The sequence below is a fragment of the Haliotis cracherodii genome, unplaced genomic scaffold, assembly GCF_022045235.1.
Source record: "Haliotis cracherodii isolate W230 unplaced genomic scaffold, xgHalCrac1.p SCAF_6, whole genome shotgun sequence".
Lineage (NCBI taxonomy): Eukaryota > Metazoa > Mollusca > Gastropoda > Lepetellida > Haliotidae > Haliotis > Haliotis cracherodii.
The window spans coordinates 36045330-36060175 of NW_027266319.1; the positions used below are offsets into that span (position 1 = coordinate 36045330).

Here is a 14846-nt window from a genome sequence, read left to right on the forward strand (position 1 = left end):
CCTTCCTAGCGGGTGACACCTTCGTTACACTCTCGGTAACACCTTCGTTACACTCTCGGTAACATCGCTGCCACCAGTGTGGGTGGGGCCATCACAAGAATCTTGAAATTTGCCCTCTAACCCCATATTAGCAACGTTTATACTTTTGTTTATGTCTTTGAGAAAGCCATCATATTTCATTTTGAAAAGGTTTACGACTGACCATGTTTTCCAGATGAATTTACTTTGCTGTTTGTATCATCAGATTGGTTCGAGATTGCAGACTAACGGAAAATCAACCAACTTCTCCCTTACATTCTTACTAAATCAATAACACGACAGTTTTAATGAAACAGAAATTCAAATTGACAAACGAAGAAAGTAATTTAGCAGCGATAAGTGTATTCGGCGTAACGACAGTCGTCACTTGTTTGTAAACATAACGGTCATTCGGTTGCGAGTTCAACTCCAAGCATGGTTGTGGCCACCTATTCACAGTGGGGAGTTTTGACTGGTGGCAGCGATAGTATAATATCATCGATGTGATGACTGTTTCCTGAAATTGTCCGATGTGCCGTAGTATGTGTATGACCAATGTACTGCCATGGCCAGTACACTCTGTACGAAGACCACATGTTGTCAAATGTATTCCAGATATGTGACAGCCTGTACATTATCATTTCTTCCCGAAACATTATAAGTCCAGTTTCCACCCTTGCCGAATTTGTTTGGAATTTCTGGGCTCGATCGTAGCACCACCAGTGGCTATTACGAGTTATGCCCCTTCAATGTCCCTCCATCTCTCATATCACTGGGGCGGTCGGGTAGCCTTGTGGGTAAAGCGTTCGCTCGTCACGCCGGACCCGGGTTCGATTTCCGACATGGGTACAATATGTGAAGCCAATTTCTGGTGTCCCCCGCCGTGATATTGCTGGAATATTGTTAAAAGCGGCGTAAAACCTCACTCACTCTCATATCACTTGCATTTGCTTCAAACAAACTGCCGGCGCCCAGTCAAGACGATCACGTGAACACCTTGATTAGCAGCATGAAAGAATTTGGAAAATAGCTGTTGACATCGAGATGACGGTACACATGCTTTACAAATCCTGCAATCGACCGAATTCTGCACGGCAGTTGACGAATCGGATGTCGATTTCGTTACGCGATTTTGATTGGACTATGCATTGACTCGTTACTCCATCCAAGACAAAACATAATTCCTGCCTTGTTCGGCAAGGGTGGAAACTGGACTTTTATATGCATCGGGAAGATGGTAAGTTATTGATTCTGGACTCGACAATCTAAGACCCATTATAAACTAAGCCACCCGAACAGTTTGGTCGCCTCTTACTGCCAGGTTACTGGGGAATTATTCTAACCACGGGGTACAGACCGTTTGCCACCACGATACATAGAACTATACCAAGTAATATAGCGCATCTAATCCAGATACTCCCTGCTCAGGAGGGATCGACCGCCTCTGTCGTCCAGTGGTAGAGCGTCCGCCCGGAGATGCAAGGTCCGGAGTTCGATCCCCGTTCGCGTCATACCAAAAGACGTAAAAAATGGTACTTGTTGTTACGATGCCTGGCGCTCGGCTTTAAGGGGCTAAAGCAAGGACGGGTCGGCTCGGAGTCCGTATACAGACTCTGAGTGGGGTATTCGTGTTATACTGCGGTATAGTATCTCAGCAGGCTAGCACTACAAACCGGCATTAGTCTGGACTAGTAAAGTGAGTGAGTTGGGTTTAACGCCGCTTTTAACAGTATTCCAGTCATATCACGGCGTGTCAGCTTAATGTTGGAGGAAAGCCCGAAGTGATGCAGGTCTCAGACGTTAACCACTTCGGTGAAACCCACGAGTACGGGTATGGTGCTGACAAACCTAGAAACATAATTGGGGCGAACCGGGATTCGAACCCACAATCATAGGTTTCTGGCGTGCCTAAGGGACGGACTAGTACAGGCAGCCACACACACATATACGTGCAATAACCTTGGGCCCAATTTCACCTCACCTCAAGAGCGACAAGTCATATGCTATTTTGAAGAAGATGTTCTTACGTGTTGATCGGTAGCTGCTGATATTCTCGGATGTTCTGACATCCACTGGAAGCTCATTCCATAGAGTAGCGCCAGTTTTGCGAAAGGTTCTGTTTCCATGCGTTGCTCTCCGGGTGCCACCACCATCTGTTTTACTGCCCAGGGAACAAACTTACCCCATTGACTGTGACAGTCCATGGTGGCAATAATACCGTATTCGACGTAATAAGCGTCCAGGGCGCTCTTAAAATTAGAAATAGAGGGCTCTTATTAGAATATTATTTTGGTGAAGAAAACAGAGTTAAAAGATCGTAAATTTCGTGGTTTATGCTGACAGCCTGAAATGTTAATACACGACAGTTATATTTTTCCCGAATTTAATTGCCCATAATTAAGGGTGCATATCACACACGGGTGCGTATAATACAAGTCTTGTATACATTGATTTATCGGAAGGGTGCTATTTGGGGTTGTTCACCAGCTGATATATTAGCAAATATCTCTGTCGGCGCTTATTACGTCGATTTCGGTATGTTACAATACGATGTTAAAGAAACGTTAATGCTGAACGTACGGAGGCAGATCTCCAAAAGCGTTAATGAATCGCTATCTTATCTCTAACTGATCTCCATGAGCGTCAAGGTCGCCGCCTGTCGACTCCCGGCACAAAAATCCGTGGCGCTCCGCTCAGAATGCCGTCAGATCGCTACTTGATCGCCAAGGTCGTAATCAGAGCGCTACTTGATCGCCAAGATCGTAATCAGAGCGCTATCGTATCACCTTAGAGCGCCGCCGATCGCCACGAAAGACTGGGACCTACCGTTCTGCTACCAAGCGTAAATCTGATGAGCGCCTCAGAAGCTACTAGTTTTTTTATAGGATCGGACCCCAAATTCGGCAATCGGGTCGCAATAGGATCCCATAGAGCGCCAATTGAGTGCTAATGGATCTCTATAGGTCGCCTAGATCGCTATCGGATCGGAGTGGAGCGCATTAGATCGCAGCGATCACCATCGTATCGCAGATAGAGCGCCATTGGATCGCATCCTGATCGCCTTGGATCGCAAAAGGAGCGGGAACTGATCGTGCAAGATAGCCACGTTTTGGGTTGTTTGGTTATACCCCCATCACACAAAACTAGTTCTCAGTTCTCAATACGTTCGTGAAAATGTTGTCGAACGGGCTCCAACTGTGTATGGACGTAGTAGCAACTATTGACAGTCTTTTTACGAACTTCATCGACGGGTTCGGACGCGGAGGGTGCTCCAGAACTTCGAGTCTGCTCAAAATTTTATCCCGTCCATCCCGTTCTGCAATTAGTCGGATTGACAACGTACTTCAAACGAGAAAGTAGTAATACGAACGGATTTGCCGTTCTTCCAACGGAATTGCCGTACTTCGAACCTACCAGGGACGTGCTACGACGTGGTGCAGTCCGACATAAATTTCAGTACGTGTGCACATCGACCGGGTCAACTTCTCTTTGGAGGCATGATGTGTACAGCTCGGAGCCCTAACTTGAATGAGGACTGGCTACAACTCGCTCGGTATCCATAGGAGTCGGGCCAGGACCGGCCAGGACGGGCCAGGACGCGAATACACACGCATTTAGGACGAGATGAGGACGTACTGCGAACGAGTTGGTCGGGTTAAGAATTAGTTAGAACTGGCTTGGACGTATTGTTAACGAGGTAGAACTGGTTAAGAACGGGTTGAGAACGGCTACGGACGTGCTCGAACTACTTTGGTGTGATGGTAGCATTACGATCAAGGGTCTTCAAGTCGCTATCGGATAGCATAGATCGCTATAGGATCGCAAAAGGAGCGCTATCTGATCGTAAGTGCCCCTAGATCCTCGAAAAATGAGGAGACCTATGGCACTCCTTCAGAGCGCGTAGGGCGCAGTACAGCTTCACCTAGAGGAATGGGGGTATTACGAACGTATACGTCTGTATTCAGACAATGATAAGACATTCCAGATCATTGAGGATAGTAATCCAACTTTTTCACTTTTCTTGTCGTAGCACTGTTTGATCTCAAACGGTAGCAAAAATCGGCACTGTGTGAACGCAGCCTAAGTCCTCAGTAAACAATATTGCAGCACCATCATACGGCTTGTAAACTGTCCATACAGCTGGTGACTTGTGACATGAGCCGCAACAAGACAAAATGACACACAGCCTATCTTCCATCTTCCTGGTGTTGCGGATAGAGTGTCTGCCTGGGGACTGGAAGGTCGGAAGCTTCTTAAATCCCAAGGTGTCATAGAATGATGTGACATGGTGGAACCACAGCCTGAATAATACTGTTACAACAACCCAAAAATATTTTAAAACATTTTATTGCCATTTCAAGTAATATGATCCAGATATTTCCTGAAGACTTGTTTTACACCATCTTTCCTGGCCATGTGCCTGGCTGTCTGTCCGTGCTTGTCCTGACTGTCACCAGCACCATGTTTCAGCAGAAGCTCCACACACCCTGCGTGCTGGCCTCCACTGGCGATGTGAAGAGCTGTGGACAAGAAATGAATGTGTTTTATTCTGTATTGACCAACATATGAGGGTTCTGAACCTCACATAGTATGAATTGGGTATAAATATGGTTTGATGCATCCCATGTTAGGTTTCATACCAAAAGCTGCAATTGTAACCTATTGTAGGATGTATAAATGTACTAGTGCCCTGAGTGATACTACCACCACAAATGTATCTTGCCAAAATGTTACAGTCTATCTATGGGTGAATCATTCAGTAGGTTCAAGCATGAGGTCCTGGAGATGGTGATATCTACAGGAGATTCAAGCGTGACATCCTGTGGATGGGTAAATCATTCAGGAGGTTCAAGCATGAGGTCCTGGAGATGATGATATCTACAGGAGATTCAAGCGTGACATCCTGTGGATGGGTGATTTATTCAGGAGGTTCAAGCATGAGGTCCTGGAGATGATGATATCTACAGGAGATTCAAGCGTGACATCCTGTGGATGGGTGAAACATTCAGGAGGTTCAAGCATGAGGTCCTGGAGATGGTGATATCTACAGGAGATTCAAGCATGACATCCTGTGGATGGGTGAATCATTGAGGAGGGTCAAGCATGAAGTCCTGGAGATGGTGATATCTACAGGAGATTCAAGCATGACATCCTGTGGATGGGTGAATCATTGAGGAGGTTCAAGCATGAGGTCCTGGAGATGATGACATCTACAGGAGATTCAAGCGTGACATCCTGGGGATGGGTGAATCATTGAGGAGGGTCAAGCATGAAGTCCTGGAGATGGTGATATCTACAGGAGATTCAAGCATGACATCATGTGGATGGGTGAATCATTCAGGAGGTTCAAGCATGAGGTCCTGGAGATGGTGATATCTACAGGAGATTCAAGCATGACATCCTGTGGATGGGTGAATTATTCAGGAGGTTCAAGCATGAGGTCCTGAAGATGATGACATCTACAGGAGATTCAAGCGTGACATCCTGTGGATGGGTGAATTATTCAGGAGGTTCAAGTATGAGGTCCTGGAGAGGGTGATATCTACAGGAGATTCAAGCGTGACATCCTGTGGATGGGTGAATCATTCAGGAGGTTCAAGCATGAGGTCCTGGAGATGGTGATATCTACAGGAGATTCAAGCATGACATCCTGTGGATGGGTGAATTATTCAGGAGGTTCAAGCATGAGGTCCTGGAGATGATGATATCTACAGGAGATTCAAGCGAGACATCCTGTGGATGGGTGAATCATTCAGGAGGGTCAAGCATGAGGTCCTGGCGAGGGTGATATCTACAGGAGATTCAAGCGTGACATCCTGTGGATGGGTGAATCATTCTGGAGGGTCAAGCATGAGGTCCTGGAGATGGTGATATCTACAGGAGATTCAAGCATGACATCCTGTGGATGGGTGAATCATTCAGGAGGGTCAAGCATGAGGTACTGTGCACAGGTGAATCATGAAGGAGGTTCAAGATGAACATTATGCAAGGAGACTTCTTACCAGATCGTAGTGATGTATCCAAGAGATGGACATCAGCTCCACGCCTCAAAAGGTGCCCCACGGTAGCATCCTGACCCTCCTGCAAGGAAGAGATTTACAATGTCAACATGGCCAAAGATAGCAATTTACCCCATTACAATACTTTCTGACAGGTTTTGAATTAAGGTTTTAAGCTAAATACTCAATACTCAGACTGTTAGTCTCTGAGACAAAGCCATGTCCTGTATCAACACAATATGAAAACTACACACCTTGTAGTTCTTCAGATGAGGCACAGGTAGGCACAGTTTATATTAAATGGACAAACAAACAGACAGAATCTCAGATAGTTGGAAAACAATTTTCACTTCACATCGGTCAGCAAGAGAAGTTGAAAAGTGAGTTTAACCCGGGAGTCACCAATATTTCAGCCAATCTGGTGGCTTGCAAATGTCTTTGAAAACAAGTGACAGAAAACATAAGCAATGATACACACTGTAAAAAAATCAGCCAGGTTACATATCATACTCTTCTGGTCGGCTTTCAATAAGAATGTGGTACATGGAACATATGAATACCATTAAGCCATTCTGTAACAAGCCACACAAATATAACATTGAGTCAGGACTGTATTCGCAAGTACAAAGGTCTCTTACCTTATACCAACCAAACCATGTGGTTCAGTAATACACAAAGAGCCATATAACAGGCAAAAATGCCAACCCACATAGCCGAAAAGTGTCAAATTTGTAATGTCAAAGAGAACCCTCCACATATTCCTGGGTTTGATTCATTATGGCATTCAAGGTGAGGTACAAAGGAGTTTAACGTCCAAGATCCAAGATTAATACACTTATATAGCGACGTGCATTCATATTGAACAGGAATCAATGGGGGAAGGAAGTGATGAGGACTTATCTTAGCAGCCACATGGTAGGAGAAAGTGCTGAAGACCGACCTTCCGCAGCCACATGGAGGGGAGTAATGGTGGGAGGAAGTGATGAAGGCTGACCTTGGCAGCCACATGGAGGGAGGGGAGGAAGTGATGAAGGCTGACCTTGGCAGCTAAATAGAGGGGAGTAATGGTGGGAGGAAGTGATGAAGACTGACCTTGGCAGCCACATGGAGGGGAGTTATGGTGGGAGGAAGTGATGAAGGCTGACCTTGGCAGCCACATGGAGGGAGGGGAGGAAGTGATGAAGGCTGACCTTGGCAGCTAAATAGAGGGGAGTAATGGTGGGAGGAAGTGATGAAGTCTGACCTTGGCAGCCACATGGAGGGGAGTAATGGTGGGAGGAAGTGATGAAGGCTGACCTTGGCAGCCACATGGAGGGAGGGTAGGAAGTGATGAAGGCTGACCTTGGCAGCTAAATAGAGGGGAGTAATGGTGGGAGGAAGTGATGAAGACTGACCTTGGCAGCCACATGGAGGGGAGTAATGGTGGGAGGAAGTGATGAAGGTTGACCTTGGCAGCCATATGGAGGGAGGGGAGGAAGTGATGAAGGCTGACCTTGGCAGCTAAATAGAGGGGAGTAATGGTGGGAGGAAGTGATGAAGACTGACCTTGGCAGCCACATGGAGGGGAGTAATGGTGGGAGGAAGTGATGAAGGCTGACCTTGGCAGCTAAATAGAGGGGAGTAATGGTGAGAGGAAGTGATGAAGGCTGACCTTGGCAGCTAAATAGAGGGGAGTAATGGTGGGAGGAAGTGATGAAGACTGACCTTGGCAGCCACATGGAGGGGAGTAATGGTGGGAGGAAGTGATGAAGGCTGACCTTGGCAGCTAAATAGAGGGGAGTAATGGTGAGAGGAAGTGATGAAGGCTGACCTTGGCAGCTAAATAGAGGGGAGTAATGGTGGGAGGAAGTGATGAAGACTGACCTTGGCAGCCACATGGAGGGGGGTGCAGTGAGTGCTGGTTGTCCTGGTGTCTACAGACAGGTGGAAGGTGTACAGGAGAAAGTCTAGGGCCTCCAGCTCCCCTGCCTCCGATACCAGGTGCAATGGCTGACGCCCAAGCTTGTCCTCCTTCTGCACGTCAGCCTACAGCAAACAACACCGTCACACACACCATTACACACCAGCAATACCATCACACACACCATTGTACACCAGCAACACCATCACACACACCATTGTACACCAGCAACACCATCACACACACCATTGTACACCAGCAACACCATCACACACACCATTGTACACCAGCAACACCATCACACACACCATTGTACACCAGCAACACCATCACACACACCATTGTACACCAGCAACACCATCACACACACCATTGTACACCAGCAACACCATCACACACACCATTGTACACCAGCAACACCATCACACACACCATTGTACACCAGCAACACCATCACACACACCATTGTACACCAGCAACACCATCACACACACCATTGTACACCAGCAACACCATCACACACACCATTGTACACCGGCAACACCATCACACACACCATTGTACACCAGCAACACCATCACACACACCATTGTACACCAGCAACACCATCACACACACCATTGTACACCGGCAACACCATCACACACACCATTGTACACCAGCAACACTATCACACACACCATTGTACACCAGCAACACCATCACACACACCATTGTACACCAGAAACACCATCACACACACCAGTGTACACCAGCAACACCATCACACACACCATTACACACAAGCAACACCATCACACACACCATTGTACACCAGCAACACCATCACACACACCATTGTACACCAGCAACACCATCACACACACCATTGTACACCGGCAACACCATCACACACACAATTGTACACCAGCAACACTATCACACACACCATTGTACACCAGCAACACCATCACACACACCATTGTACACCAGCAACACCATCACATACACCATTGTACACCAGCAACACCATCACATACACCATTGTACACCAGAAACACCATCACACACACCATTGTACACCAGAAACACCATCACACACACCAGTGTACACCAGCAACACCATCACACACACCATTGTACACCAGCAACACCGTCACACACACCATTACACACCAGTAACACCGTCACACACACCATTACACACCAGCAACACCGTCACACACACCATTACACACCAGCAACACCGTCACACACACCATTACACACCAGTAACACCGTCACACACACCATTACACACCAGCAACACCATCACACACACCATTACACACCAGCAACACCATCACACACACCATTGTACACCAGCAACACCATCACACACACCATTGTACACCAGCAACACCGTCACACACACCATTACACACCAGCAACACCGTCACACACACCATTACACACCAGTAACACCGTCACACACACCATTACACACCAGCAACACCGTCACACACACCATTACACACCAGCAACACCGTCACACACACCATTACACACCAGCAACACCGTCACACACACCATTACACACCAGCAACACCATCACACACACCATTACACACCAGCAACACCATCACACACACCATTACACACCAGCAACACCGTCACACACACCATTACACACCAGCAACACCGTCACACACACCATTACACACCAGCAACACCGTCACACACACCATTACACACCAGCAACACCATCACACACACCATTACACACCAGTAACACCGTCACACACACCATTACACACCAGCAACACCGTCACACACACCATTACACACCAGCAACACCGTCACACACACACCATTGTACACCAGCAACACCATTACACACACACCATTGTACACCAGCAACACCATCACACACACCATTGTACACCAGCACACACACCATTGTACACCAGCAACACCATCACACACACCATTGTACACCAGCAACACCATCACACACACCATTTTACACCAGCAACACCATCACACACACCATTGTACACCAGCAACACCGTCACACACACCATTTTACACCAGCTACACTGTCACACACACCATTGTACACCAGCAACACCGTCACACACACCAGTGTACACCAGCAACACCGTCTCACACACACCATTGTACACCAGCAACACCATCACACACACCATTGTACACCAGCAACACCATCACACACACCATTACAAGATCAACTCTGAAGGTACGACAAACAATTTTTGCATTCTAACACACAAGTTTAACACACAAGTTGATTTTCTAAGCTGCAGATCAAGTATATATGCATCTCATTTTTTTCTCCACAAACTTCAATAATAAATTCCTCTATCATCCTGACCTGCGTTAGTGGAAGAACGCAAACCTTGCAAGGGTGTTGTTTATTGTTTGTCGTTGCAGTCAGCAATATTCCAGCCATATCCCAGCGATCTGTAAATAATCAAGTGTGGACCAGACAAACCAGTGACTGACACCACCATGGTCATGAGCATCGATCTACCACCTGATCCTATGACATCAGTTAGTTATGACAAGTATGGGTTGCTGAAGACCAATTCTAACCTTGATCTTCACGGGGAGGCATGGGTTTGGATGTATCCACCTTGTAACAGTCTAGGGGTAGCACTGTGACCCACCTTGTGTAAGTCGACAAGGACTTGTGCTGTGTCTACATGTCCCGCTCTAAGAGCATCCATCAATGGTGTTGTCCCACAGCTGTCCACCATGTCACATGGGTAGTCACATGACCCAACAAGGAAACGAACAACATCTGTGCAGCCATGAAGTGCTGAAACACAGTCTCACACTAACTGATGGGAGAGTTAAACATTGTCAGACAAGACAGAAATGTTTTAAACAGTGACAATGATCTTACATGGAGCATTGTATTTATACCTGCTGTGTGAAGCGGTGTTCTTCCGTTCTTGCTCACAGTGTTCCACAGCTGATCATCATGATGAAGCAATAGCTGAAGTATCTCCACACTCCCTTCCCTGGAGAACACAAAACATGATATACCATCTCCACACTCCCTTCCCAGGAAAACACAAAACATGATATACCATCTCCACACTCCCTTCCCTGGAGAACACAAAACATGATATACCATCTCCACACTCCCTTCCCTGGAGAACACAAAACATGATATACCATCTCCACACTCCCTTCCCTGGAGAACACAAAACATGATATACCATCTCCACACTCCCTTCCCTGGAGAACACAAAACATGATATACCATCTCCACACTCCCTTCCCTGGAGAACACAAAACATGATATACCATCTCCACACTCCCTTCCCTGGAGAACACAAAACATGATATACCATCTCCACACTCCCTTCCCTGGAGAACACAAAACATGATATACCATCTCCACACTCCCTTCCCTGGAGAACACAAAACATGATATGCCATCTCCACACTCCCTTCCCTGGAGAACACAAAACATGATATACCATCTCCACACTCCCTTCCCTGGAGAACACAAAACATGATATACCATCTCCACACTCCCTTCCCTGGAGAACACAAAACATGATATACCATCTCCACACTCCCTTCCCTGGAGAACACAAAACATGATATACCATCTCCACACTCCCTTCCCCGAAGAACACAAAACATGATATACCATCTCCACACTCCCTTCCCTGGAGAACACAAAACATGATATACCATCTCCACACTCCCTTCCCTGGAGAACACAAAACATGATATACTATCTCCACACTCCCTTCCCTGGAGAACACAAAACATGATATACCATCTCCACACTCCCTTCCCTGGAGAACACAAAACATGATATACCATCTCCACACTCCCTCCCCTGGAGAACACAAAACATGATATACCATCTCCACACTCCCTTCCCTGGAGAACACAAAACATGATATACTATCTCCACACTCCCTTCCCTGGAGAACACAAAACATGATATACTATCTTCACACTCCCTTTCCTGGAGAACACAAAACATGATATACCATCTCCACACTCCCTTCCCCGAAGAACACAAAACATGATATACCATCTCCACACTCCCTTCCCTGGAGAACACAAAACATGATATACCATCTCCACACTCCCTTCCCTGGAGAACACAAAACATGATATACCATCTCCACCCTCCCTTCCCCGGAGAACACAAAACATGATATACTATCTCCACACTCCCTTCCCTGGAGAACACAAAACATGATATACCATCTCCACACTCCCTTCCCCGAAGAACACAAAACATGATATACCATCTCCACACTCCCTTCCCTGGAGAACACAAAACATGATATACCATCTCCACACTCCCTTCCCCGAAGAACACAAAACATGATATACCATCTCCACACTCCCTTCCCTGGAGAACACAAAACATGATATACCATCTCCACACTCCCTTCCCAGGAGAACACAAAACATGATATACCATCTCCACCCTCCCTTCCCCGGAGAACACAAAACATGATATACCATCTCCATCTCTGGTGCTATTTGAAACCCCTGTACCCGTGGTACTGGTGTCAGGCAATGCCATTTGAAACCAATGAACCCATGGTACTGGTGTCAGGCAACGGTTATTTGAAACTCCTGTACCCATGGTACTGGTGTCAGGCAACAGTTATTTGAAACCCCTGTACCCATGGTACCTTGCTGCAATGTGGAAGGAGTTCCATCCATCCTTGTTCCTCAGGGCAGGATCAGCTCCCTTCTGTAACAATGCTCGGATCACCTCAGGTCCGTTTTTTGTGCATGCCAGCATCAGAGGGGTCCTTCCATTAAAAAAACACAGTATGAGCACTGAATGAATACAGTATGAAGTAATCGTACAGAGAAATCAGTTTCCTTGAAAAACAGGCGCACTATCAATCATGTCTGTGGCTAGAGAAAGGGAGTTAATATCATAAAAGGAAATGTATCTTTGCCAAAGATGACAATATTTCAGCCATATAGTATATACAATATGTACATACACATGATATAGCATAAACATCACAATATATATATATTTTGACTGAACAACTGTTGAAGTCTTTAATAGGCATTTAGAAGTTGGGAGAACATGTATACATGATCATGACACTTTTCTTTTAAAAAAAATGGCATGCATTCATGAACAACTGTTATATAGGATATTGGGTCTCTGGAGACTAGTCGGAGGGAAGAGGGGGACATGTAACATGATACATACTGCAACACATGGGTTGCGATTTATCTATCATGATACACAAGGTTTACCATTTTTGTCTGCATTAGATATTAAAAAATATGTTTTTTTGTCAAAAAAAAGAGAACCTCATGGCTACATCTACCGGTAGTCCATTTGATAGGTTCCTTTTGTCAAATGTTCAAACTGCTGTTTGGGAGTCAAAGCCCTCATCTGAGCAAATTTGTTTTTCAAAATACACTATGACACAAGAAGTTATATCTAGAATATCTGGAACTGTTAGATTGGCAAAGAAGCTGCAGTTGTGTCAGAGTTGCAAACAATACTCTGGTGTGTGCTTAATGTCGCTGGGTATTCAAGCCTGAGGCTGTCCAATAATAAGTCTATTTTCTAGGGCTGGGAGGAGTTCAAATTTACCCCCGGGTACACACCATCCTATAACCTGACCCTACCCGGGTACCCGCTGTAGATATCAAGAGATAGGTACAAGCTGTCCGATTTGGAAGTTTACTGCATGAAGTTTTATTTTTATTCAAAAGTATAAAAGTAGAAGGAATAGGTGCATTGTCAGAAAAAAATGGGAACATTAGTGACTTATTGTGTAACCATGGAGTTTTAGATTATTGTGTCATTAAACAATATATCACATGCCTAATCATGGGCCTACTCAGTACCCACCCGACCCGCGTTACCCGTCCCAGCCCTACTACTGTCTATATTTGATCTACATCCAGAAACCCTGCATCAAGTGTCCTATATATTCATTGAATGGATATTGCTCACATGTTACTCTGTGTATTGTTATTTACTTAATCCAGTAACATTTGACAACCATAGTTTGCTGCCAATGAAAACTGTGTAATTGGTCACTACTATCAACATATAAATGTTGTCCCAATTTTGTAAAGAAGGCAGTGAAGAGTGGTTTTCAAGAGCCACATGCCCTTCTGCTGCTCAAGCACAAGGGATGATTCTGTACATATTGAACACTATGCATGTACTGTATACTAGTGTGTATACTATGTTGACCATGTTGGTATATATCTGTATCAACTTTATCAATAACATGTTGACGTGACCCAATGTCAACCCACTGAGCATGTTGATGTCAACATGTTAACCCACCCTCACCATGTTGAATGTTAACCCACCCTGAGCATGATGTCAACATGTTAACCAACCTTGACCATGTTGAATGTTAACATGTTGACCCACCCTGAGCATGTTGATGTCAACTCATTAACCCACCCTGAGCATGTTGAATGTTAACCCACCCTGAGCATGTTGAATGTTAACCCACCCTGAGCATGTTGAATGTTAACCCACCCTGAGCATGTTGAATGTTAACCCACCCTGAGCATGTTGATGTCAACACGTTAACCCATACTGACCATGTTGAATGTTAACATGTTACCCCACACTGAGCATGTGAGCACCCTAGGCAGGTTACAATGGTCACATTTGACTGGTCTGTCTGACGATTGGGTAGTCTCACAAATGGGATGTCTGACAATTGGGAGTGAACCGACCTAGGCAGAATAATAAAGCTGGTAGACCTAATGAATGATTTGCATCAATCTAACTTCTTTTGATTTCCTAATGACCTGAGCAAAGTTTATTTAGGTAAAGATCACTACTGATGTTTCTCCTTACCAATCAGCTCTTTTAAGACAATCAACAATGGCGCCATAATCCAACAGATATTTAACAATGTCGATTTGTCCATTTTGGGCAGCTTCGTGAAGTGGTCTTT

At 45.5% G+C, this 14846-nt stretch overlaps 1 protein-coding gene across 1 annotated transcript; it reads right to left on the reverse strand.

The window, feature by feature from the left end:
• Positions 1-4374: 4374 nt before the first annotated feature.
• LOC139446398 (ankyrin repeat domain-containing protein 16-like) lies at positions 4375-14829 on the reverse strand. Its single transcript, XM_071227727.1, has 7 exons — positions 14747-14829; positions 12576-12698; positions 10825-10922; positions 10566-10717; positions 7881-8042; positions 6021-6099; positions 4375-4538 (listed from the first exon to the last, which is right to left on the reverse strand). Exons 2-7 carry the CDS (start codon positions 12686-12688, stop codon positions 4375-4377), a joined length of 768 nt encoding a protein of 255 aa, XP_071083828.1. The 5' UTR covers positions 12689-12698; positions 14747-14829.
• Between the last annotated feature and the right edge of the window lie 17 nt (positions 14830-14846).

Coding starts and splice junctions, on each gene's coding strand:
- LOC139446398 (XM_071227727.1), bottom strand. CDS start 12,688: ATGCTGGCATGCACAAAAAACGGACCTGAGGTGATCCGAGCATTGTTA. Junction 10,923..12,575: donor TCCTTCCACATTGCAGCAAG/GTACCATGGGTA, acceptor TGTGTTCTCCAG/GGAAGGGAGTGTGGAGATAC. Junction 8,043..10,565: donor TCCTTGTCGACTTACACAAG/GTGGGTCACAGT, acceptor TGTTTGCTGTAG/GCTGACGTGCAGAAGGAGGA.